The 26,559-nt window shown below is 35.6% G+C and overlaps 1 protein-coding gene across 9 annotated transcripts in view; it reads left to right on the top strand.

The window, feature by feature from the left end:
* Positions 1-26,559, top strand: part of QKI (QKI, KH domain containing RNA binding) — a 160,098-nt gene that overhangs the window by 14,127 nt on the left and 119,412 nt on the right. For all 9 annotated transcript variants that reach the window (XR_010372140.1, XR_010372142.1, XR_010372141.1 and 6 more), the window contains exon 2: positions 23,151-23,293. Coding sequence is in view for 6 of the 9 variants with exons in the window: in XM_064446933.1 (XP_064303003.1) it covers positions 23,151-23,293 (143 nt within the window). In the remaining 3 variants the exon portion in view is untranslated. The remainder of the gene's footprint in view (positions 1-23,150; positions 23,294-26,559) is intronic.

Genomic DNA, 26,559 nt, shown 5'->3' with positions numbered 1-26,559 from the left:
TTTAAATAAATCCTTAACTTAAGGTCCTTTCTGGTGGATTTAACAGATAGATGGAACCAGTATAATCAAATCTATACTGTGTTAGAAACTTAAAATTGTGTTAAATTACAGGTGATTTAGAGTTAGCATTCACTTTAATTATTGGGTGTTTAGTTTGTATGGTGGGTTGCACTTTTTGTACTTGTTAGTTTGTTCCTAAAAGAGACAGTTCTTAAACTCATTGGAATTTGTCAGCTAAAGAGAAAATCAAGGGTTTTGTAGCTACTCCATAAAAACTTACATTTTCTTCAGCATTTTAATTCTGTAGGTAGCAGAGATCTTGGCTACCAGACTGGTAAATAAAATACTAGTTTTGTGTTCATCTTCTCTGTCGGTTTCTACCATTTGTATATAGAAATGGATGCACTCTTCCCCCCACCCCCTTATTTCTCATGTAGTAATGGTACTAGTTAATACCCCTCTTACAGTAGCAGGAAGAGGTTACCCAGTTATGAATGTTGTCTCTATGGACAAGATTTAATACTATTAGAAATAATGTTTTTTTCTGGTGTAATTAAAAGTTACACATAAGACTGCTATAGTTGTAAAGCCAAAGGAGAGGGCTGGAGAACCTACTTTAGACTTCACATATCTGACAGTTTTGAATGTACTTTAAATAGCTGAAATGCTCTCTTTATGAATGAAGAGTAATTTCATATAGCTTAGAAATATCAGAATGACAAATTCTTACTTTTAAGTATTTTTGTTAAAAAGAAAACTTTCTGATATTATTAATAAATGTAAATATATTTTTAATCCTGACAGCAAATAAGAAAATAATTTTGTTCTAAAATCTACTCTTAAAATACAGTATTGAAATTTACTTATGGAACATGGTGGATATCATTATGCAAACTCGTACACGGGATTTTTTTATGCTGATTGCCTGTCCTCTGATATCTGTTGGTGTCACGCAGAGAACTTTCCTTTATAATAAACCACATTTTGGTTAATTCTACAGATTTTGACAAAACAGTAATCCTTCTCTCATCATTGTCTCAGTTAGAAAAGCTCCCATCTCAGCTTTTGCTGTAATGGCAAGAGGTAAACACTGATGCTGCATTATCTTATCTAGTTGATAATTTCATCTAATAGTCCTGGAATTTGATCTGCCGGTTGTTAAACGCATTGGGCTGTGAAATAATCGGAACTTCAGCTTGCAAATACCAAGCTATTGTTTTCAGTGAAGTTGAGTTGAAATCAGCTTTCTATGCTGCATTGCAGTGTAAACCAATTAATTACAGCATGACAAGATGACATTTTTTATTGCTAAAATAATATTATTCTGCAATATGAACAAATGATTGGCAGTTTTGGTTGAAATTTGTTAGTTTTATAGACAAGTAGGCTAAAGAACCTTTGATTGTTCAACTTTGACTTCTAGAATTCATGTTTATGAAATGGCTTTTCAGATTTCTCTAATTTACAACTGCTGTTAATGCTATGTCCTTTTTATTAGTCATTGAAGTCTAGGTGGCGCTTCCATTTTATTTCATATGACCCATCTGATATGGTGCAGAACTTCTCAGTTGTGCAAGATGTAATAATTTCTGATATGTGCCCATGATTTACATTTCTTTAACTACTGCCAGTTAAACAGTAAATCTATATTTAACAGGTTTTTCTTATGTTTTAAAAAGGCATGTAAAAATTACCCAGAGCAACATTGCTACTATTTCCAGTGTTATGGTCTTCATTTATCTGGCCACGTAAAGTGAAACAAGTTAAGATAGCACAGGATAGTTTGACTGTTGAGATACATCAGCTTTGTATTAGGTTCTTTGCTTATCTGATAATAAAGTGTTTTTGAGAGAGAGAGAGAAATGACCCTTTTGAAATGCAGCTTGTTAATACAACTAATAATTTAAATAAGCTAACATGTGAAATTAACTCATATGGTACATATAAATTAGTTACCTCCAACACAATTTGATTACCTTTTAGTGTGACTAATACAGCTATTTCACATGCTAAAATGACATTCTTGTGCTTTTTTACTTGAATACAAAGGGCTTAATATTTTTTGCTTGCTGATTGTATGTTATCTTTCATTGTTTTACTGTAATTTAAAGCCTTTTATTCAGTGAAGCACAAGCCAGTATGAACTTAACTCCCATGTTCCATAAAGATTTGGCATGTGGCTTTTAGTTAGCTTTTATTCATGTTGGTAGCTATCATGCTGCTGCTCTGTTTCCAGTAGTATACTTCTGGTTTTAAGTATAAATTTTACATTACTTCCTACTTAGCTCAGGTAGCATTTATATAAAGAAGCAAAATGAAGATCAGGCATTTCTTTTGATTCTTAGTGGAGGAGGACATTAAGACATGTAGCATAGTTTGCTTGAATTGTGTTGGCTCCTGTGACTTCCATATCAAGAGATAGTGAATATTTATTTTTCTTTTTTTTTCTGAGTACTTTTCAGGCTTGCCCAAAGACTTAAGGAAAAGTAGGTCATGTTGAGGTGGGAAAATCAGTGGAAACTTGAAAACAAAGTTTGTGGAAGAAAAGGACATTTAATATGAAGAGAACATGTATGTAAAAAAATTCCTGTAAAGTGCTAACAGAGAAATACAAATGCTTAGATAAAGTCATATATTTTAGTAAGGAGTGCAAGGTGTATGTGAAGGTGTAGTCAATATGAGGACTGACTTTTATTCTCAGAAATATTTTGATTAATGCAGTTAGACAAGTTTAATGTCAATATATTTGGTTTTAAACTGTTGACTTCTAGAAACACTTAATATAGGAGGTAATGGTGGCTTTTACTGAAAAAGTTGAACTAAAGCATACCACCTGTGAAGAACTTCCTCTGAGATATACCCGCTGTTAGGGCTTTCTCATGTGAGTGATAGGTCCTTGCGTTACATTGGAGGCGCTAATGTCTGAATGGATGTGATGGCTGCCTCGGAATGATGCTGCTGTTAGCAGTGAAAAATGTCTTCCTTACGATTCTTGTGCAGCAGGCCGTGGAGTGCAGCACATTTTTATAATAAAGGTGATGAATTTAATCGCAAACTGGCAGCCAAATGGAAATTGCAGACCTTGATACTGGGAGAAAATTGCCTATAAAGCAACTCCTGAGAGAGCAGGCTTTAAATTTATCCACCCATTTCGACATTGAGGAGAACATAGGAATTGCAGGGTATTTTGCTTGGCCTGTTTAGTTCAGATGGATGACACTTCAGTCTTCCTTTATTTAAGAATTAGATACAGTGTTGTGGGGTGGGGTGTAGTGTGTGTTTTTTTTTTTTTTTTTTTTTTAAATTGACCTTGCTGATTAAACTTCGTATAGTAAGACTTTTGGAAAAATCTATTCCCTTATTATCCTGAAATTTGCTCCTGTTATAAAGTAGGACCTAAATGCATAGCTAATTAAAACTTATCAACTGCTTCAGATTTCCCTGATGTCAGATTTAACCCTAATGTGATTTGAGCTTAAAAAAAAATCATATCCATGTATTTGAAGGCTGTTTGCAGCCTTACAGTGATGTGAGAAGCTATGCCATAAATAATTTAACTGGTCTTGAGGTCCCACTGTAAGTAGGATACTTTCTCTGATAGTATGTAGTGTAATTTCTGATAGAGGCACAGCATTTTTCGAAATTGTTGGTACTGATGCATTTCAGCAAATCATCCTCTTAATCTCTCTTATTTTTAGCAGTGCCAAAAGCTGATCTTCTTCCTATATAATAACTAGGAACTGAATTTACAAATTATTCCCATATATGGTAAGTACTATATTAAAAAAAGACAAAACATTCTTTAGGAAGCTTACTGAAAGATGATATGCTTATCATCTGTTCATAGAAATAATTGCGAATAAATTCTCTTGTGTGTAGTCTGGTATATGCAGTCTCCGTCCTTTAGCGTAGTGAACTTTCTTTTGTAGTGTCATAATTTCTACAGCTTTCTCAAGATCTGTCATTCTTTTTCTGGGATGAGTGGTGTGCTGCCTTTTTAACTATGCAATTTTTTTTGCTTCTGTAAAGGAGAGCAGGAATAATTTCATACAGCTCACTGCAATAGTTCTTTGGCTTTTCCATTTGGCTAGGATTAGTCTTATTTTTGCTGTTCTTTCTTCCTGTTGATTAAATGTCTGTGTAGACTCAAGCTTCTGTATTGCCATTCATCTTTCCTAAGTTTCAGATTAAAAACAAACATAAAACCTAAAAACCAAAGGAATGTAATAGCCTCTTAAAAATGAGTTGCAACTCATGTTAAGCTAGTGGTAAGACATAGCAAAACTGCCAGTAGTAACATTTTACTCTCATACAATGTATGATTAATGCTGTATTTTCTTCAAATGTTCTGCTGTAGATCGATTTCCAAGCTAATTTTTTTCTACTTGCTTTTGTTTATATTGTGTGTATCAACACAGATCTTGACCATCAAGGAAAGAGGGGAGGGTAGTCTAACTTCATGTCACTATTTCTGTGTGGGTGGGTGCACGTACGAGCTCGTATGGTCTGATTCTAGTGCAGTGGTTAGTGACATTTATCCCTTGTAGTTGCATAAGCTCATGTTTGCAGTTTGGCAATATTGTCTGTATTATATCAAAATGGGTTTTCTTCTGCTGCCTTTGTTTCATCTACTGTTGTCTTTACCTTGCATTTCAACAAGGGAAATTGGCTTGGTTTACTTCCTATATGCCATTCATCCTATCCCTTAAAAACAGTTTAGACAAAACATAAATATTTTCTTTTAGGTCTCTCCTTGTCACCAGATATATTGTGCTGACTGCTTTCACCTCATTTTTCTACTTCCCCATACTGATGCCTATATGATAAGCTTCCAGAAGTAGCTTTTTCTTGAGATGAAGTGAGATATTCTCTGTACAGTGCCCAGTGCAAAAGGTGTTACTGATGGTGTTATAAACTACAATGAAGACACTCTGTGTCTTTTGAATTTCTTATTTATTTAAACATATGTGTTCTGTGCTGCTCACTTATTTTGTAACGGTAACCACTGTTTTCTTTACAACATGCTCTGTTTGTTATTTTCCATTAAGTTTCTTTAGGGGTTCTAAAATTCATTATTTTAAAAATATCTTTGTCATGCTACTCAAAATGGTGTGGACTTTCTTGTGAATTGTTACTGTTGAACCTTAGTATAACATATAAGACAGTGCATAATTTTTTTCATATAATTTACTTTCTATGTAGCATTGGGTTTAATCTGTTACATGATATATTCCAGTCCTCCTGAAGAGTCTCAGTCTATTCTAATGTTTCGTAGCTTCCATAAGTACTGTTTACTGCAGCTTTACTAATCATAGTTTAGCTTCTGTTTTGCTTTGTTGACTGAATTTGTAAAGCTCTGTTATCAGTTTGCCTCTAATAAATACATATTTTGGCATTTGTCATTAAGGAAAACTGTTAAATAGGCAATCTAGTCATTCCCAAATTTAGGAGTTGATCTGTGCATCTGATTGTGGGCCAAAACTTATTAAACTGAGAATTAATATATTTTGAGGAATCTTTACGAAAAACTTGGAAGCCCAATTTTTGTTGTTGTTCATAGTATTAGAGATGTTTTTAAAAACAAAAAATACTTCCCCTACCAACTTTTTATTTTTCTTGTTCTTAACCAGATGTGAAAGTTGTTAGGAGATGATTTCAGAAAGAGGAGATTGTTTATTTAGTACTGTTTGTGTAAGTATGGGAAAGAACTAAAACATCAAGGTGGGGGTGTGAATCTGTAAAATTTGACTTGCCTTTTGGTTACTTTTCTGGCAAGAATGGAGGATGAAGGAAAGGAGATTGGAAGCAGAGTTAACTGCCCAGTTTTACTGATTGCTGCCACTTCTCTAAGTAGGCAAAACTGTTTACTGAAATCCAGAAACAAAGTGAATTTTAATAAGCTTCTCCAATGTTAGGTATGTGATTCATAATATTGAAATAATTTGGTAAAGTCTTAGTAAATGTGAGTAGTAGGTTGCTTAAATACACAGGTCTCTCTTTATTTTGCTGCAGAATGTGTTTGTATATTGATACCAACTGAAAACTTTAAGATCTCCTCCCAGTATTGGAAGTCCTGAAGAGGTATCCAGATATCTAATTAATTTGCTTTTCCTCCATCATGCAATCAGGAATATCTTCATGCTTCACTTCAATTTCATACTGACCTAAAGGGGAAATGTTGCAAGTGACAAAGATTATTATTCCCAAAAATATCATGGTGTTTTGGTTGTGTGTTTTTTTTTTTTTTTTTTAATTTGCTCCCACTTACCTAAATGGAGTGCAAAGCCCCCAGTACTTCTGCCCCCGTTTGAACTACACAGTGATAGTTTGCAGTTCACTATTAATTTAGTGACTTTTTTTTAAATTTTGAAAGGAAGCATGACAGTTGATACCAGTAATGCTGCTGCCTTTCAAAGCTAAAAAAAACCCCAAACCATCCAAGATCTTTTAATTCAATACTCATCAAATTAATGAGGGAGACTACTAGAATTCACTCATGTAAGCTTTTCCTGGAAAGCTGAAATGTATTCAACATGCATCCAGGCTCTTTTGAATGGTAATTATAACTAGTGCTACTGGTTATATTTCTAGTTCCTCGCTACACTGTATGGAGCTTTATAAACTTTCCCTGGAGTGCTTGTGGGTACTTTCAAGAACTCTTCATGGTGTGATAGTCTAGTTCAATTTTCTATAAGAAAATGATGTTGAAATGACTTTTTAAAGTGTCAGTGATGGATAGAGGACCCAAAAAAGCTCTCCCGTGCTCTTTTGTTCTGTGGTGTTTTTCTGTTTGTTTGGTGGTTGGTCTCCCCCTCCCACCCCCCCCGCCCAGCACAATGTACTTGAAAGCAGTCAAGCTCTTGTCAGATGCTCTGCAGGTCTAGTGGCAGGAGGGGATTGACTGTTTGCCTCTGCTTTTTTTTCTTTATCCTTCAAAGATTATTTCAAAAGAGAATTGTTTCCCCCTGCAGCCAGTATGTGGGAACAGGTGGGTGAAAGAGAAGAGTTAGAGGGAGACAGACAGAGGCTAGTAGAAAAAGTAAGCCTGAAAGGCTTTTTCAGGTTTCGGCTACTTTTGTACTCAAAGCTTATAAAAACAAGTCTTGAATGTTAAATGGAGGAAGAAAATGAAACTTTCCTACTCCCGTTCGACATAGTAGGTGTTAAAATTTTTATTGCTTCTGGTAATGTAGTCGCAGCTGTATGCCGTTAGTAGTTATGCATGGCAGTGATTTAATGAGCAATGGTTCATCTGCTCAAGCAGAATATAGTTCTGGGCAATTAATGTTGGAGGCAGTAGTGTAAGCTGGTGTGTAGCTGAGGCCTCGTCTTGGTTCCATTTTGATAACCTGTATTTAAAGTTGAACTACATCTTAGCATAGTGTGGGGGCAGTGGTTTGCTTAATTGGGGTGGGGAGGGTGGGGGGTTGGGGAATGTTTGTTGTGGGTTTTTGTTTTTGGTTTTGTTTTTTTTTGGGGGGGTGTGTGTGTGTGTGTGTGTGGGTGTGTGTGTGTCTGCTTAAGATGTGTAAGACAAATCATGAAACAAAATCCAGATAGTGACTTTAGCGGCAGACTAGCAAATGTGATGTTATCTTCACTGTAGTATCTGGAACCAAACACTGTCACGCTGAAAAGCAATATACTGTTAGTATGATACCGGTAATCCTAGTATTTGTAGTGCATAAATTGAAATCGTATTTCAGTCATCCAGAATATGGGTATGTTTCTGAAGAATTTCGTAACTTAAAGTTGCAGACATGACCTCTGGAATGTGCTGTGCTGTCATATATCTTTTAAGTAGTTTGGATACAACTTATGATTAGGGTCGCATTATATATCCTATTAAATGACCTTGTGTTGTAGGTAACTTTGCAGAATTACCTCAAACTTCTCATGCCAGGTGTGTGGTTTAGGCTGAACTATACTGAAAGCTTCAATTAAATCAGTGAAAATTTTTTCAAGAATGAACATAGGGGAAAAAGTCTTAGTATTTTAAAACAAAAAATACAGTTAAAATACATCTTAAACTTTTCTCCAAGAGGTTGCTAAAGTGAGTGTTCTATCACTTTGTCTAGCAGTCTGCCTAGATTCAGAGGAGATAGATAGCACACTTGCATTTCAACACTTAAATGTCCAGAAAGACTACCCTGCTGAGTATGTGCTGTACCTCCATCCAGTTTCTCTTAGTGAGCTATGTTATCATGGTTAGGTATGCTTTACTCCAACCTGAGAAGGCCATGTAATTGCAGCTGTCCGTTTTTGTGGATCTGGGGAATGGACTTGAGAAAACAGACTCACTTCTCTGTGTTGTGAGCAATTGTTTTGCTTTCTTCTGAAATTTCATATTTTAAGAAGGAATTTTTTTTTAATGGTCAGGATGATGCTGTGTTTGGACAAAAAAAAATCTGGTGATGTTGCCATCCTTCACGGTTTGTGGACTGTTCAGAGGTATAAGGGAATGGTATAAGGTGGTAACTAGAAGTGACTGAAGAACTGAAGGAATGAAGGTAAAAAATGGGATGTGAGTATGGAGAAAAGATAATTTGGGAGAGGAGAGAGTTTGGGATGAGGCAGTCAGGCAAAAGTGTATGTCTGCTAGATGAAACTGTTTTCCAGAGCCTGGAGTAAACCCAAAGTTTTGGAGTCTTGCCGTGTCTTTGCTGTCAGGAAGTACCTGTGCAACCTAGAGGCAAATTGTCTCATTACTCCTCTGCTGCTGGATGGTATCATCTTCTGCTGTCAGTTAATGCCCTATTTTATGTGGCAGAGGTCTTTGAATGTAAAAATGCCAGCTTAGCTGACCGCTTGAATTTAGCGAGTTGCCAGATATAAGTACAATTGTTTTGTGGCAGTAAAACCAATCCAATCCACTTTACTTTTTTTTTTCTTCCCCCCTTGCAAAGGAGTGAGGACCAGACCTGTTTCTGTGAAAGGTGCAGTATCCAACTGTCTTGCTACTGGATTTGAGTGACTATCACAGGGGACTTGTAGAATAATGATGAGCTTATTAAGGAGACAAGGGCTAAGTAAGGAAGAGGAAAAAATGATCATACTTTTGCTTCATGAATGATAGTCATAATTACCTGAAAACTTGTTAATTATCTTAAATACGTGGCTTACACAGCTGTGGTTTTGTTATGGTATATATGTATATTGTGCTGGAGTTTGCTATCTCAAAGTTAAACTCCCTGTAAAAAACAAAATAAAATCCACCAAACAACAAAAAATGATCTATGTAGAGATTTGTTTCATAAAGGGTCTGAATGCTTATTAAACAGACTCTTGTGCTCTCAAGTGAATCATAAACTCATGGTTCCTTTTTTTTGGTAAAGTACACCAAAGCATGCTGTAAGTGTATTTAGTTTTCAACTTAGAAGTTAAAACATATGCACTGTTTTAACAAATACTCAAGCATGGGATACGGATTCTGGAATTGATTGTCTCGAGTGTCTCTTAGGGGGGTGAAAATCACATTTGCAGGCATTCTCTTTGATTTCTTCATGGTGTTTCCTGAGATTGTTCATAAAGTTCTACTTCCCAGAAAAGTGTGATTCCTTCACATTTTTTAGAAAATACCTCTTGGTGTTGAACAAGAGAATATTAACTTAAAGACATAAGTTATAGACCAAGGCAGTGCATATTTATTTACGTGGAAAGAAGCATTGTGCTTATTCTTGAAGGTGCATCTTATTGATGCATTGTCTCAAGGTGAGGCCTAAATGTCTGGTAATAGTAATAATTATTGTTACTGATTAGTAGTAATAGTTGTGGATTAGAGATCTGAAGAATTATTTCAATTAATAATGGCATTTTTGCTATGTGTTGGAGTCAAGGGTATATGAGAATATTGTCATAGTTCCCAGGATAGTTACATGATGCAATTCTAAAAAAGATAGTAGTGATTTATCGAGAAATACTAACCTCTTCCTGTTCCTGAAGAGAGTGCAACGAATGTCTTTTGAGGAAAGGCTGAGGTTTTGGCTTATTAGGATTTAGGTGATTGTTGTTGTGACAGCCTAAATAACCATGCCACTTGGAATCTCGTGGCAAAGTGCCTAAATTACCTTGATATACCTTTATGTATCTTCAAGGTAGTTTTGACTTGTTCTGACCAAAATACTCTGAGGGCAGTTCTGACTATGGCTACCTCAACGATCAAGGCAGAGGTGCCTAATGGGGGCCTGATGTTACATGCAAATCAAGTGTGTGTGTAAAATGGAAAAGGATGGTTGGAAAGCCCAGCCTAGTCTATTTTATTCTGATTACTTATAGAAGTAAGAGTAGTATCGCTAACCAAATATTTACTACTGTTTACCAAGTAGGCAGGCCATCTACAGCCTCGTTATTATTAGTGAAAGCTCTGTTATGGTTGAAGGGAGTGAGAACCGTTCTGTGACTTCTGAAGTACGAATCCACCTAATAGAGCAGATAACACTGGTTTTGGGGAAGTGAGTATCTGTTTATTGTGTAAAGGATCAAAAAATTTGTGGATCTGCCTATACCTCTGATAGCCAATGGGATTTTGTCATAGTATATAAATACTCTTAATGGAGGAGGTTTACTTTTTCTTGAAGGAAATGAAACTTTGAAAGATGGGCAAGTATGTTTTTAACATACACAACTGTAAATTAGATTGAACATCCCATTCACTGTGAAATAACAATAAATAAAATAGGGCAAATAACAGCTAGTACCTTTCATTGCAGTAAAAGAAACCTAAGCAGCAGTGTTCCTGTTCCTCACTCTGCGAGGTTGATGCTTTAGTGGTAGTTGATTCTCTTCATTGAAGTTTTGCTAGCTGTGCATGTTTAGAAAAAGTCAGTTGCCTTGCTGATTTCCTGCCTGCTGGTAATGTGCCGAGTCAGATGGCTGAACTAATGCATGGTACAAAAGGATGGATAACAGTAAGATTAGTATACTAATATGTCTCTTCAGCTTAACTTATGTTCAAGTCTGGAAAAATACTCAGGTTTAGTAAAATGACAATTATAAATAGCCTATTTCTTTTTTTTAACCTTGAAGTTAGGCCTCAGTTGTGTAAGATTTAGTTTAATTGTTGCCAGGTTGCAGTTCCCTGGAGAACTGTGTTTACATAGGTATATTTATCTTTTAGAAGATTATTCAGGTGTATGTATTTGCAGTGAATTCAAGCACACTGTTTTGTGTGGTGTGTGGTTTGTTTTTTTTTTTTTTTTTTTTTTTTCCCCCTCCAGGTTGATGAAAAATGAGCAGCTTTCCAAAGCTGACTGGTTATCTTAATCACTTCAATGTGAAATTGCAGTTGTTTAACGGTTTTAATAGAGGAACTCAGTGACAGTTTTTAAGTAGTGCTATTTTCTGTATGTACTACCTAGCATAAATAAAGCAATTTTTTAATCCTTTCACTCCTTGGTTAAAGTATTTAATGATGTTACTAAAATTTTTACTTGTATTTCTCATACAAGCACAGTGACAGAAATTTATATATAACAAGTTACAATTTGCAGTAAGGTAAAACTGTACTTATTAGCATATATAGTGCTCTTAATGGATTCTTAAGACTGGTCCTTGAAATAAAAAACTTACCTGACTGTACATTTAAGTGTGGGTCGTACAGCAGTTTTATCAAACATCTGCATTCCAAATTATCATCTTCTTGGTGTGTGACCTGTCTAATTTGTTGTAATTTGAGGATTACCTTGGTAAGGAATTCCTATACCAAGCTATGTATCATGTGTTATCTGAAAACAGATCATGTTTTGATTTAACAATTTGTTTTTCCTCACCAAAATCATAATTCAGTTCAGAATTTTTTTTTTTACTGTTACACACACATGTTGCCAGTTAAAATCTGTTTAATTTTACAGCACGTGTTGCCCTGCCAACTCTTACACTGCCAACTTCCACCAGAATATTGATAATGAGCAAACCTCTCATGGGTTTTTTGGGTCTCCCCGTTCCTCCCCCCAAACCAGGCTCTTTACTTTTTCCTGTGAGTGGCTATCCATTTTCACATGATTCAATTATCCTTTCATATCTTGTGTTTTTTCTGAATGAGGATGACCAAAACTGTATACACTGTTTCAACAAAGTTTTTAATCAGTTCTTCCATTGTTTATTGAAAATACCATACAGAGCTACATCAGTTCAGATATTTGCTCTTCCTGCTGTCACTGCTTGGTCCCTCCTGGTCAGTGTGTGATTGATAACGGGTTTTGCATCCTGTCAGTGTCAAACAGAACATTCTTCATTGGGGGTAGGGGGAACTTCCTAGTTTTGCAGCATTAACAATTCAGAGTGAGATTCCACTTCCACTAATTCATTTTTAGAGATTATTCAGTTCACCCCTTATGAGATTTTTCTATCACCTTTGGTCAACCTCCTTTTAATTAGTTCTACTTTAAGCACAGCTATTGTCACTTTGAGCTTATACCTTGAAGAGCTTTCTAGGAATTACCATTTCTTCAGTTAAATTCCATGCATGGGAAACTCAACTTAGCACTGCTCTGTTTTTGTAAGCACTCTCATAGTTATTGTGTTAGCCTAGCATAGCCTAAGTTTGGTAAAATTATAGTATGCTTTAGAGACTTCGACACTGGTATTTGAAGTTCTTAATTTCTGAAATTTGGCTTAGTAATACAAATGGACTAATGTGTCTGGCTGGAATATTGATTCTTGAACTAAATTTTGGAGCCTTTTACTGCATGCGTACATGTTTGGTTATTGTACTTCCAACTTAAGAGTTTCCAGTTTTTCTCTTTCCAACATTCATCTTTGACCTCTTCTGTTCAGATGATTTTGCTAACAAGTTCCATTACTTCATCAAAGTCACCTGTTCTGACATCTAAGCTTAAATAAAACTTGTTGTTCATTTGTTCAAGGTTTATAACTTGATTTGATGGCCTTCTCCTGTGAAGTCTTCCCTGCTTACTAAAGCCAAATCTAAAACAACTTTGAATGTTGGTTCAAAGTAATGGGATAAATCTATCAGTTTATCACATGCAGGAATATCTGACTCCTGCTATATTAAGAATTGATGTCTGTGCTAATTAATCTTTTATCTTATATTTATTAAGTTACAAAGCTATGTTGGACATGTATAATCTTGTAACACAGGTGGGTAATACTTGATTTAGGGCTGTAGTTTGGTCAGCTGTGTTATCAAATTTCTTAAGCTGCAGTGTTGCTTATGTATTTGGTTAAGTAGAGATTTTGTTTATATACTGCCTAACTCTGGGAAGTCTTCCAATACTTAAAAGTTAGTTCGAAGTTGCACAGTGCATCTTGATAATGTCTTTAATGCAAGAGCAGTGCAATAGTTAATGTATTTAATGTGGCAGATGACTAACTTGTCAATGTCAGTGTTGGTACTTGTCAACCAAAACGTGTTACTTTCTTATGGGCTTGTGAATAAAATGCTGACAGAGCCAGGGTAGGGCAGTGTGTAAAACACTGTGTGCTAAGGAGCAGTGTGTTTAAAAGTGGGATTGTATTACTGGTGTACATGATCAGTTAAAAAAAAGTAAATTGGGAATAAGAGGAACTAGTCAGTCTTATTCAAATGGGTTAGATTCCAGTTGAAGTGATGAAAGCTGTCCGGTCAGCCTCTTTTGAAATAGTACTTCATATACGTAGAGACATTGCTTTTACAATACTGGAATACCTTTGTTTTGATATGCTAGCAGGTTAGAATTAGAGAGGTTCATTTTATAACTAAGTCATTTACTTATCATTAGATGTGTTTGCTTTCTCAGTTTTTGATTTTTCATATCTCCCAGTACTAGGCAAGTTCCTTGGTTGATAAGCAATGGTCAGTTCAGTGTGTGGGTGTTTTTTTTTTTTTTTTCTCTCTTAAGATGCCACTGGTACAAAAACTTAGTACCAAAATCCAAGTTTTTGAGTATAAAGTATCTTCATCAGCATCTCAATAGCAGTTTAGTGTATTTTTTGAGCAAGAGTTCATAATGTTAATTCTTCATGACTAATCAGCTAATGCTGATTGGTTTTTTTTCCCCCCTGTAACTCACTGACTAGCTATGTATGTGTGGTCCAGATAACTAGCTTTTTTTAATGTATCGGGTGATCACTGTGTGCCTATACTATAGAAGAGTCAATTTTATGATAAGGAAAAGGCTGATATAAAGGTATATGAAAACCTGACAGAGGACGCAGGATATTAATCTTCACTTTCCAAAAATTCCTGAAATACCTTTTACTAGCTACAAAGTTTTGTTCCCTCAGATTACCTTTGTATGTGGAAGATGTGGGAAATTTACTTTGGCCCTAAAACAGTTAGTAAAATAGGGAGAAGACTGCCATGACATTACTGTTCCAGTGAATAGTTAGTTAATTCTGGGTGACCCTAGAAGTGAAAAAAATAAAGCATTCCCTCACTCTTTTCATACAAAAGACAGAGTGCAGTAACCAATGGAATGTTTTCTTGTAACTGCTAAGTCCGTGGAGGATGGTGTGGGTGGTTTCCAAAGGATTGAGAAAATAACCTGCATGTCCTTGATGTTAGTCTTTGTAAATGGTGAGTGTTAAGATGCACCATGGAAAGCAGGAAGGAATCTAATGGTGCTGATATTTAGTTCTTTCAAGTAGGTTTTTTTTTAGTAGTTTTAACTATTTGATTTCCTCTCAGCTCCAAGAATAAACAGAAATTTAGGTAACTCCATCAGAAATTTAATTCTCCACTAAACTTAAAAATGGATTATTTTGGAGGGTCTCAACCAGGAATTTGTTCCAATTTGTTTTGTTTTAAAGGTTGTAAAATAGCATCTTGCCTTTTACTTCAGGCACTCCTTGCACATACTGGCAGAATAGCGTAGGGTATGGGATTTCTTTGCTGATACTGAGGGGATTCCAATGTGATTTAGGCTTTGTTTTCTGAAGTGTTCAGTGTACTTCTTGAGAGAATGTCCTTCTGGCTTTAACTGGAGAGCTTCCCATTACATAACTTCATAGTTGTTCAACATAAATACATTTTCTTCATATGCTGAAGACACCTGTAGAAATTGAACAGCTACTGACTCTGTTGTGAATGGATGGATTTAAACGTACGCAGTGTGGAATAGTGTCTGGGTAGAGGTCTGTTGCAGACTAGTTGATCTCCATTGTTTACAGAGAGCAATTTCAAAAACAGAGTAAACTGACATAAAAGATTTTGTTTAAAAAATACACACCTGAGGAACTAAAACCATGGAAGTTCTGTCTGTTTGGGCTGATATTGTTAAGCTGATGTTTTTAGATAGCTGTGAGCAACGTTGTTTAAATCTCAGAATGGATGGCTCCGTCTTTCTGATCTTTATTAGTAATTCATACAGAATTGTGTTACTGCTGATTCTCCTGCATTGAAGATATCCAAGTTGTTTATTATTATGGTTAGCTGCCAAACATTTGATTCATGATACCAGGTACGGAAAAAACCCCACCAACCAACCAAAAACCTCGAATAGTTTTAGGAGCCTGATGTATGCATAACTGTGCTAATTAGTTACAAGCATTTGGAGGCAACTTGCTCTTAAAGGGAGCTAGAGTAGGAGGTTCTTGAAAGTGTTATAATTAAGCCTGATTTGAACTTGAGCTGCCAAATCTGCTGCAGCAGGCATGCTGTACTGATGGAGTTTACTAGTGGAAACAGTTTTTAACAGCATCAAACTCTTCATCTAACGCATGTTGTAAGGAGGTTATGTAACAAGCAGAACAGTGTATGTTCATTTACTTTACTTACTGTGTAAGCTTGATCTAATGCTGAGACCTAGGAGGTGAATATTCTGCATTAATTTTCCTGATTCTTTTTTAATGTTGACTTTTAAAACGCTTAATTTTCCTTGACTCTTAAGAGTTGTTGTACTGTTTTCTGTCTATCAGCTAATAACTCGCCTCAAGAACCTTTGTAAAACAAAGATAGTCATTTGGATGTGGATGGGTAGACTATGTCAGCTGCTAGATGATGTTAGTTGAAGACACCAAGTAGACCACTGAAAGGCTTGTTCAGCTATCCTCATAGGAACCCCTAAACTGGTTTTTATGCTAAAGATTTTTAGGTTTTTTTGGCATGTAGTACTGGTATATAAGGAGACACAGGACTTAATCTCAAACGTGCAGCTTTTTGAGTTTACCAAGAAAATGAGGAGACTGTACTTAATCTTCTTTATTTTCTTAAGTGCATGCAGATTGCCACTGTCAGATGGAATGCAGGGTTGATAGACTTTTGATCAGACCTGTTCTGGCTGTTCTGACATACCATCATATTAAATAACATAAATGCAAGTTTTAGTAAGTGGAAACAAATGCATGACTGTTTTAAATTTGCCAGTTAATTATGTCAGAGTTCAGTGTCATGCTCTAAACCAAAACTGCTGACGTATGAAAATTTGTTAGAAGTGGACTGTCTGTTTTATTAGCTTTGATGCTTAATCATGTTTGTCTAAATTTTTTTTTTTACTCCCTATTGGTTTCTGAAGGAAAGATGATAGCAATCTTGTTTGCCTGATGCTCAGGCACTTCACTGATTAATAGCAGGGCGTGGGTAGAGTAAGTGCTTGCCAATGTTTGCGTTTGTTCCCCTCGTGCATCATCAATGTACAGGTCCATGTGGCACAATTTTAAAAATTACTTGGTTTTTTGCTAGCATTGCTATTTCTGCTGCATCAGCAGTAGTAGAAAACAGCACTGGTGTTAGCAGTGAAGACGGCTAAAATTGTGATGAATAAAACCAACTATTTCTTTGCCAAGTAAGCATACTAAAGCTGCTAGATTAGAAAACACATGAGTTGCAATGTTCCACCAATAATAAAGCACTTAAAAGCTTTCTGTTGACATTTATACAAAGAGAACAGATGAGTGTGCTTTATTTGGTTTTGAAGTCAGTTTGATGCAAACCTTACAACTGCCCACAACAGAAGGAGTTTTGCAGGCTGTTCTTGCAAAAAGAAATGACTGAATTTTGATACTGAGAGTGATGACAAATTGCTGAAAGCGCTACCCACTTATCATTGGACTGACAGTTTAATCATTGAAAGTGTACTGCTAGATTGGGCTCAGAGGAACAAAGGAGAAGAAACTAGAGTTTTTCCAAGGCATTAAAAGATGAATTGAAATTTGAAATGCAAACACTTTTTTTTTTCTTTTGTGACACTGCTGCATGACTTGTATGCCATATTCTCAGTGGTGGTGTCCGGAACTTAAATTTTTTACTTTCTTCTGAAAGTGCTGATTGATCTACGGAGCAATGTCAAGTTATTTTAGTTTTAATTTTTTATAATAAAGGTTGTATTTAAATTTCTATGTGCTGTGTCAACAAGCTGCTTTTTGAGCAGGAGGTGAACATCAGCACACTGCTAATCTTGTAGTTTGAGCATGTGATCTGTGTTAGCCTTCAAAATGCTTTCAAGAGAGTTTATAATCCATCTGCCTTTAGAGACTTTTCAATAAGATGAGAATATAATAGTTATATACTTCCTCTGCCTTTTTCTCTCCATTCTTAGTTATATTGTAAAGGCACCTGAAAGTGTTATTGGATGCTGTTTGAAGAAAACACTGTGTATTATATAAAATTAACTGGTATGTAGTTGAAGTTGTCTAATTGATGGGTAGTGCTTTAATGGAGCATGGAATGGATTGTCTGCTTGGATAAACCCTGGATCCATATTCAGTGGGTTTGGATCCTCCGAAGTGTTAATTGTATGTCTGTATGTGACAAAGTTTGTAACCTTTGTTTACTAGTTTGGGGACCCATCTGATGGCAAAAGAATTGGAAAAAATGTATTTTGTTGCTTAAATGTACCTCTTAAATTCCTAAATTAAAGATCCAGCAGCAATAAAAATGTTTTATAAAAATATTAACTTTTTGAAGTAATTTTGTGTGTCACGTTAAAAAGAAAACTTCTCGGTAGTAAAGAAGAAGGGACTTGAATTGGTTGTTCTCCCTGCCTGCCCCCTCAGCTTAACACGTGCTGTTTGAGTGGACTTACTAAAGTTGTCTCTGATAGATAGTTATCAGAATTTTTCACTTCTCACAAAAAATTATTGGGGAAATACTGAAGGCATTATTTATGATTGGTTTTAGTGCCATAGTCTGTAAGAAACAAATTTATTATGATAATTAGCTTTTCCTGTCAAAATACATAAAATCTTTTACATACAGTGTAACTTTGTCATTGATATTTTTGGCATAACTTGATTTATGTGAGAAAGTAGAAAACTGAAATTGAATGTTCTGTGTATCAGAGATCTTAGTACCATGTAGATTTTTAGCTATATGAGCATTACTGTTTTTTCTCACCATAAGTCTTAAATTTTTAACTTCAAAAAACTTACAAGCAACTTTTTCCGTATGGAAACTAGCTGTGATTGAGAATCTGAGTGTGGTGCTTTGCTTCCTGAAGAAAGCATGCTGACTGGTACTGTGAGATGGTTAGTGTTTTGATTTATTGTCAGTCTCTTGCTGATTGTGGCTATTGGTTTGTTCCACGCCTATTTGCTGTGTATTGTAAAAATCAAGAATGATAAGTGGCTTTTCTGTGACAGTAAACACTTAATTCTTTAAACTGAAGAACGTAAATTATTCAAATTCTTAGTTCTAGTTTAAACTGCAACGAGGAATGCAGCATCCAATTCTGCTCTCCTTCCAAAAGATAAAGCTTTATAATTTAGAAGTGTTCATGATGAGAAATCCTAAAGCTTTGGGCACTGGGGACGAGGGTGGTTTGCAACTCAAAGTGATAGGAGAGAAAGAATTTGAACCCTTTCAGTGATTTCCTACCTTGAATGTGCTTGCTGAGTGGCTCGTGTAAACCCATTTTGCATTGCAATCCAGCAGTCTTTTACTTCCTCTGAGGGAATGATAATTGACAGCTGAAAAGCAGTAACTTCTTCCTGGTTTTTAATGTGATGGCAAACATTCATCTGAACACAGTCCTTCATGTGCTCAAGAGGGAAGAATACTTTATTGTTAAATGTCACGAAGAAATCAAAGTACAGCTCTGTAGGCATATGCAGGCCATGTAAACAGTGTGTCCTGCTTCAGATCATATCTTAGAAAGGTGTTAGAGATAGCATTTTTGAATCTGTAGGTGAAGAAAACAGACATTACATTACTTGCATAGTTTTCAGGGACAGAAGAAGAAAAATTTTCTCCTGGACCAGAATGCATGTCATTGTCACCACAGGTGACTATGTCATGCCATATTAAGGTGGAACAACGTAATTATATTGAAACCAGTTTGTCTTTTTTTGAGTCTGTTCCTCCACTGCCCTGCTGTGAGCAAGGCAAATTTGTCATTTACTGCTAAACTTATTACAATGTACAGACCAGAGTGTTGTTAAAGGTGAATAATACGGATTTTGAAGCTCGTTGTGTGAGTTTTGCTTCTACCTACAGTAGAGATGGGCATTTATATCTTTGCAAAGGAAGGCATATTACTGCATTTGCACAGGTCACAGGTTTTAGATGTATGGTGAAGCTGCTGTATGATTTTTTTAGCCATATATGCTATTATAATTATCTCTCGTACCAACTCTCTTTTAAATCCCTGGAGTGTTATACAACATAATTACCACTGTGGTGTTAAGACAGAGGTAAAGTAGTACTACAAAAGTACAGTAAAACTGTATTTAGATGTTGGCTTTGAAAGTAAAGCTTTCCTTCGTTTTAAATCAGTTGGCTTCCTGTGAGGTATCATGGTGGAAAAATTTGTAAAGAACTGTAAATGAGGAGGAGATAAAGCCTTGCAGATAAACTTGGGAAGTGTGATTTCATGAGAGACATGCCAAAGAAGCTTTTGGGAAGGGCAGACTAGATATCTGCTTGGTAGTGTGTAAGAAGTGATGTGAAATAAATCTAAGTAGAAGGCTGTTTAATTAAGTTCTACTCCTGCCCTCAGGTTTTGAAGTATTTAAGAATTTCAGAGCAGAATAAAACAGATAACTTGGTAGAGGTAAAAGGAGAGTGGAGCTTTTAGCTTTTCTAATGTGCTGCTGGTGAGGCTGTTAATCTACTGCACATCTGAGACTCTTGAAGGAGGTGCTGGAAATACAGTAGCAGATAGTTCTATAGGTATGCATAACTGCTTAAAGTGAATGGCAAAGTTGCAAGATAATCAAGAGAACAGAAGCTTGAACTTGGTTTAACGGAGATGATAAAAGGAAAGATTATGTGATCAAAATTCAGTATTTCTATATGGACTTTTGTTAATCCACGAGAGGTGTGATTAAACAAGAGACAGGTATCTGTGAAGCTGCTGTGTAGTCATAAAAGAAGACGAAAAATCTTGATGTGTAGAAAAAAACATTCAGCAGAATCTGGAAAGACCCAGGATGCATAATGAGCAGATAAATAACTTTAAGAATTGTGTATGTGGGAGAATGCTTGTGGTCGGCTGTTCTAACAAGTTGGGAGGGAAGATAGGGTGTCCTCTGTCCCTAGTTGGAAGTGAGAGAGAATGGGTGAACTGGAGATTCGGTCTAGTTATGTTATCATGTAAGCAGTAGTCCTTTAGTTCTGCCAAATACAAGATAAGTGAAAAGAGAGGCTCCTATAGAACAGGGGTTTGGAGACCTGATCAGCAGTTAAAGAAAAACTGGGAATTCATGCTTGTTATTTCACCTGTTGATTCTGAGTATTTCTTCTGGGGTCTTAGGGGAAGTATTTAAGGCAAGAGAGAAGATGAAATGCTGAGAGGCAGAAGAAACAGTAGCACTTGAAGAGCCGATGATAACTCTGAGTTGATGTAGCTGCCTATCCCTGTCCTGATGTTTGTCGGTGGTACCAATAGCTTGAATGTAGAGAGAGAAGATAAAAACCTACATATGCAAAGAAAACGAAATTGTACATGTCTGGTCCTGTAGCAGAGTAGAAAATCCTGAGTTGGTGGATGTCCTCATTTTATATAATGTTTGACGCATGATCGATGGCTTAGGTTTCACACAACCCAGAACTCAGTGGTAGTCCTCAAGTCGACTTATCATACCCTCTGTGTGTGTTCTGAATGTTTGGCTCTACAGCGTCACAAATGAGACGTATGAGTATTGGCAAGGGAAAGATTAAAATGAGTCTGTTTTCTCTCCTGTGAAAATGAGGCTATCTAGCGATTATATTCTACATGATAGATACAATTTAAAATTAAATTTTCAGTGCAACTACTCTGTAGCTGACAAATATAAATAAAAATGACCATGTTGCTACTTATGCTTCAGTACTTCAGCAGACTGCCTAGTTTGTGCCAGTGTAGTGTAAGTTAATGGAAAATCTGAAGAGAATGAAAAGGAAACAAAGTCTGCCAAAAGATAACAATATCTGTTCAAAGAGATGTGCTAAAGAATTTCTATATATACTGAAGCCAGTGTAAATACTGCTTGTAGTTCTGAGGATTTTGTGCCTGTTGCCAAAATTGTCAGTGCAGAAGTAGCTGTGGATTTTCCCTTGAGCTGTGACTATATGATGACAAAATTTGTGTTCTCCATTCCAAACAGGTGTTAACCACCAAATCATTCTATAGTATACAGGATTAAGTATATTGGTTTCCAGTGGAGAAACAATTTGTTTTTGAATATGCAAATAAGTTTGTTAAAGCTAATTCAGGCTAACTGTTGAAAATGAGGTCTGCTGCGTTTCAGAGTTTCATAGTTTCTGATGCTCTCCCTCTTCCGTCTAGCTTTTCAAGTGGTGAAATCTCAGCTATAAATCATTTGCCAGAGAAGAAATTGATTATGAAACAGAGGTTATATTAATCTCGTCTGCTGCTAGGGTTTCAAGTAACTTCTTATTTCTGTGGCTTCCTGTGGTCAGATGAAAACATAAAATTTTCAGTTTCATTTTAATTATGAAGATTTTGAAAGCAGCTGTAACAATTCTAAGTAAAAGACTGGAATTATGTATTTTTTTTTTTCCCCTTACAGCCTACACTATTGTAAGTCTTAATGCTTTGGAAGCAATGCCTGTTTAAATGTTAGTTTTCCGTTTGGAACTTGGTTACTACATTCATTTTAAGTAATTTTGTTTTAGTGATATGGGAATAAACACATTGAGAAAGTTTTATACTAGTTGGGATTCTGTAAGTTATAAAATGTGGGGGTTTTTCTTTGTATAGCAGCAATTTACATATTTTGCTCTTCCTAGAAAGGTTGGACTAGATGATCTCTGAGGTCCCTTTGAATGTGTGATTCTGTGAAATATCAGTTTAACAGTTCTAGAAATGAAATATAAGCTCTCGTTAACTATGTTTTTTGGTTAAATAAGAGAAAGCTTTGTGTCCATTCTCAGATTGCTACAGTTTTGTGAAACAAACCTGGATTTGAATCAAATTATGCATTTTTAACTACCTTGTTTATAACTACTCAACCACATCTTGCAAGTAAATACACTGAGGTGTTGGTAATACAGGTATAGTTGGTAGAAATAGTACTTAAGTCAACTTGTGACGTTCCCTGGTGCTGTTGGAGTTTTTCATTACTTTGCAATGTAGTAGTAGGACTTTTGGGGTGTATATAGAGGTTGCTCAGGTCCCCGATACCGTTTCTGTCTTAATTTTTTTTAATTATTATCTTACTGGGGGTAGTCAGTAACACAAAATCTACTAGTTTCTTGTCACACTGTGTACTCAGTAACTGTACCCTTGAGTTATCAGATTTCTCACTGCTGAAAGGTGGGCCATTTCATTTCCAAATGCTATAATTGATCTCGTAACTAGCAGATAGTACTGTATAGATATATTTTTGTATTTTTTGTTAGGTACAGATGTGTAATCTTTTTGCTTTCTAGATGCTTTATTATAAACAATGTAAAAGAACTGTTTTTATACACATTTTAAATGATGTGAACAATCTTGTAAGTGTTCTAAGGAGCTGCATATAATTCTTCAATAGCAGAATTCCGTGTACAGGATGAGTAGGTAGCAGATTTACAGGCAGACATGAAGAAAACATTTCAGATGGGTGCTGCAATTAAAAGAAAACAAAACCCAACAACAAAACAAACAAAAAACCCACCCAAATACACAAATGAGAATATAAAACCAGAGTAGATTTTTCTTTTAAATTACCGTGATGCTCATGAAGAGAGAAAGAAAATGGCATTAATTTGGGAAAGATTAGAAAAAGACTGTCTTGCTAGTTTATAACCTGTTACTGTATTTAATACCTAATATACGTTTTTCCCCCCACAGAAATTAGCAGAGTACGGAAAGACATGTATAACGACACGTTAAATGGTAGTACGGAGAAGAGAAGTGCAGAATTACCAGATGCTGTGGGACCTATTGTACAGTTACAAGAGAAACTATATGTGCCTGTAAAAGAATATCCAGATGTAAGTATATCCTTTTAGTCCCTAAAGTATTTTTTGATCCTCATGGTTGTCTTAAAATGTGAGTTTCATGTAATGCTACTGTTGGATCACTGAATTGCTTTTGACAAGGTACTTTCTAGGGAAGCAGTGTATGTTCTGCTTGGTGTCTTGATTTCTAGTGAGTGAAAGAAGGTTGTGTTAAATACCAAACTAGTATGGATTATAAAGCTGTAGATCTAAGATCTGTATTGTCTTGTTCATTCAGTACTGTCAGTCCTAAGACACTTGTGTGGTGAGATTTATGAGGGAAGTAGTTTTTGGGTCAGTGTTTTTTCCTCTTAGTATATCTTTCAAAGTGAGTTGGAGAATCCTTAGAGACCCTTTAGAGACCTTCTAGAGACTGTACTTAATTACTGTTTGTCCCATACCGGTGTAACTAGTTCCATTTCATATAGAAGTGTCTTTATCTTGGGGTTGGTTCTTCCCCCCGCCCGCAAGGTTTCTTGCTTCCATGCCAATGTTATGTTCTCCATTGGTGTTCTGTTCTATTGTACACCTAACTTTTTGATGGAGAATGGTTTCATTTAACTAGAAGAACTATTTAGAACTCCTGTGGTCTGAATGGTTTCTTAAAATAACTCCGGAAAAATACTCCTGTCAAAATCTACCCCAACCATTTTCGTTGATCAAGGGTAAAATAAGAAGTTGTGTTATTCCTCCCTAATAGAATTTAGAGGTTCTGTTGCAGTGGAGGAGTGCAGGGTCCAAGCTGAGACATTTGCACACTGAAGTGATATAAACTGTAAGGAAGTACAGAACAGCAAAAAATGGAAGTAACGCTTGTGTACTTATGTGGATTTTCTTCATATTAATTAGATTAAGATCTCCAAATTGAGCTTTATTATTTTCATGCTGCTCAGACCATACAGGCCTCTAAATAAAACCTTATTGTGCCATACTGCATTAAGGAAATTAAGTGCAAGTCATTATTCAGAACAGAATATTTGGACAACTGTCTCTTCTCCCTTTTAAGTTTTCACAGAGTTGCTTTTGGGTTAAAATACCTGTACTGGGAAAAGTGTTGAAAGAATTTGCATTGGCAATAAGGACATCTCTCTCCCTTTCACTTCTGTTTTTCTTCTAAATTAAATATATGCATATATACGTATATGTATGTACATGCGTATGCATACATAGTCCCACACCAAAACAAGTGATACTTTTGAAACTCCTTGGAATTAGAGATTTTTGAAAGGAACCTTGCAATGCAGTTGTCCTGTAAAGCGATGTAAGTAGCTCTGCATATATTAGAATTATATGGCTGGTTGGGTTTTTAAAACATAGCTTGGTTGTTGAAATCTTGGTTTTAGAACTCAACGGTGCATCCTTTGCATGAGTTGCCTTAGTTATTGGTTGTAGTTTTTACAGAGCTTGATGCTTGCTGTACCAGGATCATGAGACAAGACGAAGAAAAAGGGAGTGGATTTCCTATAATTATTATTAAACTTTTCTTCTAGAAATCAAGGGTGTAGTAGCTTAGCTCTTTGCTGCCAGTTAATTATCAAATGTAGTGTAAATAATCAGGAAGGAATTTGTGTCTAGTTACAGTCAAAGCACTTGTGTAACTTTGGGTGTACGATTTCTCTAGCTACTGCTAGCTCTTAGTGTGCCTTCAGAAGAATGCCCTTGAAGTGGTCACTAATTTATTCAGATAAATTCTTATATTTTCAGAAGTTGGAAAGACTTGAGATTTGTATACATGTGACCTGGAATAAAAAGGTTGTTGGTTCATGTGAGATAATGTGCAGTGTTTGCTGGAATGTGTACAGGTTCTACCAGTGTGGTGGTACTTGGCAGTTCAAGCTTCATTAGGGAGCCAAGCCCAGTGTTCTCTGTGTGCTCCTGTCTTTCTATATGTTGTCTGTATTTGCTCCTAGCTACTCTGAATGGGATCTGCACAGCCTCGGTAATTGGTTAAGCAATTAGAATATGCCACTGCATTAAAAAAAAAAAAAAAAAAAAAAAGCTGTGGTTTTGTATGTAGGCCTTTTCTAAGATCTTTCCATAAGTTGGAAATTAAATACCCTGCTTTGCATTCAGGCTAGTACAGCACTGAGAAAGTCTGGAGTATAGTGATTCCAACTTTTCTTAAAAAAAACCCTGTAAAATTCACTTGTAAAGAATAATTTCACCTGTAAAGATAATTTCATTGTAATCAGTGTTATGTTTAATTGTTAGCAGATACAGAGAAGACATGCTGTGCAGACTATCAAAGTTTGTCAGATAAATGCAGTTACTTCTATCACCATCATTCTCTTCCAACTGACAATCTTTATTCCTTAAAGGCATAAAGATGGATAAACTTAAAGATCATTCAGAGAAGAGTGACCAGAAACTGTTTCTGATGTGAATTTAGTAATATTTTTAATAACAGAAATAAAAAAAACCCACAAAACTTTTATGATGTTCTAATTTACTTTTATTCCAGCAAATATTTTTGACTTATAATTTTAAGCATATAGATTAGTTGACTGTAGTGAGTACTGAACAGTACTTTAATTGTAAGGCATAAAGATAATGGTCTGCCATAAATTTAAACAAACTTGTGTTATATATATAAACATACATCTATAAGTATATGTATAAGAGATGAAACAGTAAACTGTTATAGCCAACATCCCTTAGACATTACTATTTGACTGTCCTTTGAGTACCTACACAGATGAAAGAATATGTAAAATTGAGTTACAAATTTAAAATAAATATATAAAATCCCCTATAGTCTCCTAATAGTTTAGGTTTTTATATGACTGCATATTGAGCATTTTTATTTTAATTTTTATTCTAAGACCATAGTTGATGCAAAGTTCAACTTTCCAACAAATCAATTGTCTGAAACAGCCCATAGTTTTAAAATGCAGACTGCGTAGAGCCTGCATTTCTACTTCTGTACTAGTAAGTGGAAGATATGCAAAAATCTTGCTAAAGAATAATTAATTTTCTTTTGTATGTCATATTGATAAGGGACACTTTTCCATGATGTAATCAGTCTCATAAATTGTGTAACTGTTGGGGTGGTCTGCTTTCTGGCTTATTGTTTTTCCATTGCAAGCTACAGTAATGTGATTATGTATATTTGTACATCTTATTTTTCTTGTAGCACCCTTGGAAGGTGTTAGATCTTTATAGAAACTTCTAGTCTTAGAACTGAAATTTGATCTACTTAGCTCTTCTGAACCATGTATGTGCTCCTGAAACTTAAGAAAGAATTTGTGCAGAAGACACCC

This window comes from Phalacrocorax carbo, chromosome 3 (genome assembly GCF_963921805.1).
Source record: "Phalacrocorax carbo chromosome 3, bPhaCar2.1, whole genome shotgun sequence".
Classification (NCBI taxonomy): domain Eukaryota; kingdom Metazoa; phylum Chordata; class Aves; order Suliformes; family Phalacrocoracidae; genus Phalacrocorax; species Phalacrocorax carbo.
Note: the sequence above shows the minus strand (reverse complement) of the source record. Positions and strands in the feature narration are given on the sequence as shown.